The sequence below is a fragment of the Nicotiana sylvestris genome, chromosome 1 (assembly GCF_000393655.2).
Source record: "Nicotiana sylvestris chromosome 1, ASM39365v2, whole genome shotgun sequence".
NCBI lineage: Eukaryota > Viridiplantae > Streptophyta > Magnoliopsida > Solanales > Solanaceae > Nicotiana > Nicotiana sylvestris.
The window spans coordinates 24246858-24252309 of record NC_091057.1 but is presented as its reverse complement, the minus strand read 5'-3'; the positions used below and the strand labels follow the sequence as shown (position 1 = coordinate 24252309).

Here is a 5452-nt window from a genome sequence, read left to right as displayed (position 1 = left end):
GTTGGGATCGAAATAACATGGTGTATGCGGAAACTAACAATACAAAGTTTGGTGGACGATAAATCAGACGACAAAAGAAAAATATACTAAATTAAGCATAATAGTTTATAATGATTTGGTCAATTGATCTACATATGATAAAACTAATATAAAAGAAGAAAAATATCGAGAGAAAAATCTCCTCCTAAACAAAACTTTTTAATGACTCTCCTCCACTATCGGTCACACAGCAGGATGTCAACTACTGTGTGGTGAAAGTTGTGGTGTGCAATTAATTAGTTACTAGTTCTGTTGAACTGTTAAAATAAAGATGCAGGCATGACCATATGTTTTATTAAATCTTCACTTCTTAGTTCTTATTGAAGGGAGCATTGGCGTAACTGACAAAGTTACTGCCATGCATGTGACCAGGAGGTCATGGGTTCAATCCGTGGAAACAGCTTCTTGCAGAAATGCAGGATAAGACTGCGTACAATAGGCCCTTGTGGTCCAGCCCTTTCCCAGACGTCGCGCATAGCAGGAGCTTAGTGCACGGGGCTACATTTCCAAGCATAATAAAGTTTGTATATTATATTTATTGATTTGGTGTAAATATCATGTAAGGATAAGCAATTTTACCTTATCAACTCATCTATTGTGCTCCTTCGGGAGCTTATCCAAGACTTAAAGTAAAATTTAATTAATTCTCTCTACCGACATGACATAGCCAAGAAGAATAACTTGATGTTGTATTAAGGTAATATATCAACTTCTCAGTTTTCTTCTATTTTAAGGGAGCTTAAAGGGTAAACAGATGAATGAGGTTTACATGTCAAAAACAAGTTATGAATAAGGTGGCTATTTTCAAGAAAGAATCAGTGTTTATTACAATAAGAAACGACTAGGAAACTTAATTCTAAAGTTAAGCTGTTAAGTTATAGGAGAACAATGCTGACAAATGACAACTATCTATAAATAGGCTGAGATTAATTTACAGTGCACTTCATCACTTGTGATCTGTTATAGAATTCTCACAAGCAAAACGAAGTTTTAATTCAAAAAAACTTAAGTTGTTTGGATCCAAAATGGATTTTTGCCTCCTCACAATTATCTTAGTCACCGTTGGTTTCATTTTTCCTTTTGGTTCTTCCTTTGATCCTAGCCCTTTTCAGGACTTCTGTATTGCAGTTAGTGACTCCAAGTCTGCAGGTATATAACCGTTTAGCAAAACCTCTCCTTTATATTCATATTGCTTTTGGATTTAATGATGTAGTATTTTATTATGCTCTCGGGATATTTTTAACATGCATGTTGTAGCAGATTACTTACTTTATTTCTCCACTTATTATGAATAGTTATACGTAAAGATCTGGGTTAATGTTTAGAAAGGGAATGTTCGCCTTTTGTAACAAACACCTGAGTTCGTTTGTTCTATCTGTTTGAGTTTTCAAAGATAAACTGAACGTAGGCATTTGACCATTAGATGCCATAAGTCGCATTTTAACATGACCTAAATTTCCCTTTATCTTGTGCTTGGCGAATATATGAATGTCTATCACCCGACTTTGGGTAGCAACGTGAGTCTTAGCACAACCTTCCATCTTCAAACTGATGGCAATGGTTGGATCAGGATTAACCACTCAGCTATCCAAATTAGATTAACCACTCAGCTATCCAAATTAGGTCCGGGGAAGGAAAATTTTCACTCATTTCATTCATAATATAATTGGTGCATGTAGTGAGGTGTGACTCTTTCCAATGATCAAACTCCGGATAGAAGTTGCCCAGCTTCTTTAGTAGGAAATCAACAAAATAATTGTCTCGTAAAATGTCCTGTAGTTATTAATTAGTTAGGTGACCTGATCTTCTGTAAACATTCATTTACACTATTTAAACTATTTCCTTTTCATTTTCTTTAAATTTTGGTTTACACTAATACATATATACTTTGAATTTTGTTCTATTTTATTTTTGCAGTATTCGTAAATGGAAAATTATGCAAAGATCCAAAACTCGCGACAGCAGATGATTTCTTTCTTCCAGGACTTAACATTAGTGGAAATCCATTACCAGGAATGGGATCAGCTGTAAATGTGGTAGATGTAAATAGACTTGGAGGACTTAACACTCTTGGCATTTCTATTCTTCGCGCAGATTTTTCACCGTTTGGCCTTATACCACCGCACACACACCCTCGTGGTACTGAGATTATTGTTGTTTTAGAAGGTACTCTTTATGTTGGATTTTTGGCTCCTGACACTGTTAATCCATTAAAAACTCGTTCTTTTACCAAAATATTGAATCCAGGAGATGTATTTGTGTTTCCACAAGGACTTATTCACTTTCAGTATAATGTTGGACATGCTAATGCAACTGTTTTTGGTGCTTTGAATAGTCAGAATCCTGGGCTTATTGTGGTTGCTAGTGAACTCTTTGGATCAAATCCACCTCTTGTTGAAGATGTTCTTTCCAAAGCCTTCCAATTGGATAAGAAAATGGTGGAACAACTTCAAGGATTATTCTCCTAGATCAAACAACGGACAGTCGATGTACAAGTCATCTTGCTTTCACGCAGGGTTCGAGAAAGGATCGCACCCAAGAAATAACATTAAGAAATAGCTGTCTTAGAAAAATAAGTAGTACGTGCTAGTTTATTAAAAAAGTGTGAGTTCATTGGTTGTTTTATGATATGTTTTATTGTCAATTTTGTGATGTTTGAGAGACTTTATACAGCTTTGTGTGGGTGATAGAGATAACTTATAAAGGGAAGAATATAATGGTCAGGTGAGAACTGGAATAATGTCCTTGATGTTACTTTGATACCATCCTTTGTCCTTGGCATTTGAACTTTGAATATTGAAATCATAGTTAAATATTACTCCCTCTGTCCCAATTTGTTTTTGATGCATTTCGAAGTTTGAGAGTCAAATTTTTCAATTTGGCCACGGATTCAGATATGGACTCTTTAATTTTTTGAAAAAATATACTTAATTAAAAACTACATTAAAAGTACTATAAGTCACAATAATTAATACTCCATTCTTAATATTCAAAAGGAGTATACAAAAATAATGGTCAAAGAAAAACTCGCGTGACTCTTAAAATTTGAAATGCATCAAACAAATAGGGACGAGGGAGTACTAGTGTAGATTTGTTATGCGTTTCAGAGTTACTCGCTTCGAATGCAATTCTGTATAGATTAAAATGGAGAAACTTTTTCAAATAATTTGCACAAACTAGTACTTTTATGATATAAGTTGTGACACTAGATAACTATTCACTCTGTTTCAGTTTATTTAAATCTTTTTTTTTTTGTTGGTGTAAAAAAATGATCACTTTTTAAATTTGGAGACAATTTAACTTAAACATTCAGTTCTACCCTCAATGAAAAACTTTTATATAGTCATACAAATACTGACATTTTTAAACTTTCAAAAGAATTATAGCCACACAAATGCTATGGCTTGCTCAGGACTACAAGTTTTACAAATCTTTATTTTTTTCTTAAACTTCGTATCCAGACAAATAAATTCACATAAATTGAAACCGAATCGAGTATTCAATCTCAAGTCGGGACCCTATAAGAAGGGTCCACCATTTTCAAAATGAATAAGTTGCCAAGATCACCTCTTGATACTCTCAATTCTTCATCCAAGTAAGTAATTTCAAGCTCGCCTCGACCTCTTCCTGGAGCTTTAACAGGTATAATCCCACCAATTTTGAAATAATCAAACTTTACTGCCACTTTTCTTGAATTCAATGGGGTCAAATCTGCAGTAACTTGGTTGAAAAATGGCCATCCTTCCATATTTTGAGCTCGAAGTGTATCTCCATTTATTGCTTGGTAATTTACTCTAGATCTTAAAATCTTGGGTCTTTGAGTTTGTAAAATTGACATGGATGTTGTGTATATAAGTTCCCATTTTCCATTTAGAAAATTTGACTTGAGAGGCTCCTTTGTTGGATTACAAGCTTCAAGTTTGCGAGCAATCTAATCAAACAACAATGTTAAGGGACAGAGTATGAAATGATGTGCACAATTTCACAGTATCATCTTTGCTAATCTAACTCTTATTAACATTTTCCGGAACTTATAGACAGGGGCGGAGCGAACTCTTCCGCTCGGGTTCCGCCGAACCCAATGAATTTGATTCAAATAATATAATGTATTTGTCTTAAAAAATATACGTAAGTTATTAATTTATAATGCAGTAACTTAAAACGCCTATAATTCTGAGTTAGCTCTGTCTCTACCTATAGACATTGAACAAGTCCTAAACATAGATCAAGAAAACATGGGAACTACAATCAGCTCGTATGGCTTAGAATATTTATCTCCGCACCAACAAGCTAAGTCAGTGGAACATTCTCCCTCTGTTTCAATTATATGATACATTTCGCTTATCAAGAGTCAATTTGATTAATTTTCAAGCAAACTTAAATTAGTTCGACTCAATTTTTTGAAATTAAAATTTATATATTTAAAAACTATATGAAAAGTACTAATCCCTCCATTTGAAAAAGAATGAACCTATTATTATTTGGAGAGTCAAACAAGATTTTTTTGACTATTTTTTAACAAATAGTTTTTGATATTTTCAATATCTGACTATGGTAGCTTATAGTAGTATTTTTTATTTAATTTTTAAATATGTAAATTTTATTTCAAAAAAGTATTTATGACCAAATTCTCATGGAAAATTAGTCAATATTGGACATTTGTACCGAAAAAGTTCAAAACAGATGGAGTATAAGTTGCATTTCTTCTCGTATCAATATATTTAAAAAAAATTACATCTCAAAATATTGGTCAAACTTGGTATAATTTGAATTTCGAAGTAAAATGTGTCATATAAATTAGGATGGAGGGAGTAGTAATTAAGCAAACCTGATCAATTATTTCCTGGTCTTCAGGAGTGGCTTCAGCGCCACGATCAAGAGGGGCAATGGCCTCAAGAAGCTCTTGTTTAATGGGTGTAGGGTCTTTGGTCTTGTTGAAGAAAGCAGGGAAGAAAGAAACACTGGTCCGCCATTTTTGATTTTGCGGACTTGGAAAGGAGGTGAAAGGAGTATTTTGGAAAGAAAAAGAGATGGAATGACAGTAGTGGTAAAGCTTGGGAATAGATTGTGTGGAGGTTGAAGAAACATGAGTTGGTGAAGGGGATAGTAGCGAGGATAAGGCCATAGGAAGTGGTGCAAATGAGTATTCACTTAGCTCATGTATTTAAGTATTTGCCCCTACTGGACCATTGGATTTGTGGCTATACGATTTTCGATTAAATCCTGCATTTGTCCTTCATTTTAATGACAATTTCTTTTTACAATCAATTCATTGAAATTGTTGGATTAACCCTTTCCAAACGAATTGGCAGATTTAAAATTTTAAGCTTATGAGTTTTTATAATAATCTCAAATTAATATACATGATAACTGGATCAACAAATTGAGTTTAAGTTAAATATTTTAATATTTT

The 5452-nt window shown here is 33.5% G+C and overlaps 2 protein-coding genes across 2 annotated transcripts; one reads left to right on the top strand and one right to left on the bottom strand.

Moving 5' to 3' along the window:
- Window positions 1-990: 990 nt before the first annotated feature.
- On the top strand, window positions 991-2857 carry LOC104223658 (germin-like protein subfamily 1 member 17). The gene is made up of 2 exons (XM_009775128.2): window positions 991-1188; window positions 1957-2857. Exons 1-2 carry the CDS (start codon window positions 1065-1067, stop codon window positions 2505-2507), a joined length of 675 nt encoding a protein of 224 aa, XP_009773430.1. The 5' UTR covers window positions 991-1064; the 3' UTR covers window positions 2508-2857.
- Window positions 2858-3355: 498 nt separating this feature from the next.
- On the bottom strand, window positions 3356-5194 carry LOC104223659 (probable plastid-lipid-associated protein 4, chloroplastic). Its single transcript, XM_009775129.2, has 2 exons — window positions 4868-5194; window positions 3356-3970 (listed from the first exon to the last, which is right to left on the bottom strand). Exons 1-2 carry the CDS (start codon window positions 5162-5164, stop codon window positions 3545-3547), a joined length of 723 nt encoding a protein of 240 aa, XP_009773431.1. The 5' UTR covers window positions 5165-5194; the 3' UTR covers window positions 3356-3544.
- Window positions 5195-5452: the final 258 nt, after the last annotated feature.

Coding starts and splice junctions, on each gene's coding strand:
- LOC104223658 (XM_009775128.2), top strand. CDS start 1,065: ATGGATTTTTGCCTCCTCACAATTATCTTAGTCACCGTTGGTTTCATT. Junction 1,189..1,956: donor TAGTGACTCCAAGTCTGCAG/GTATATAACCGT, acceptor TTATTTTTGCAG/TATTCGTAAATGGAAAATTA.
- LOC104223659 (XM_009775129.2), bottom strand. CDS start 5,164: ATGGCCTTATCCTCGCTACTATCCCCTTCACCAACTCATGTTTCTTCA. Junction 3,971..4,867: donor ACCAGGAAATAATTGATCAG/GTTTGCTTAATT, acceptor TTGTTTGATTAG/ATTGCTCGCAAACTTGAAGC.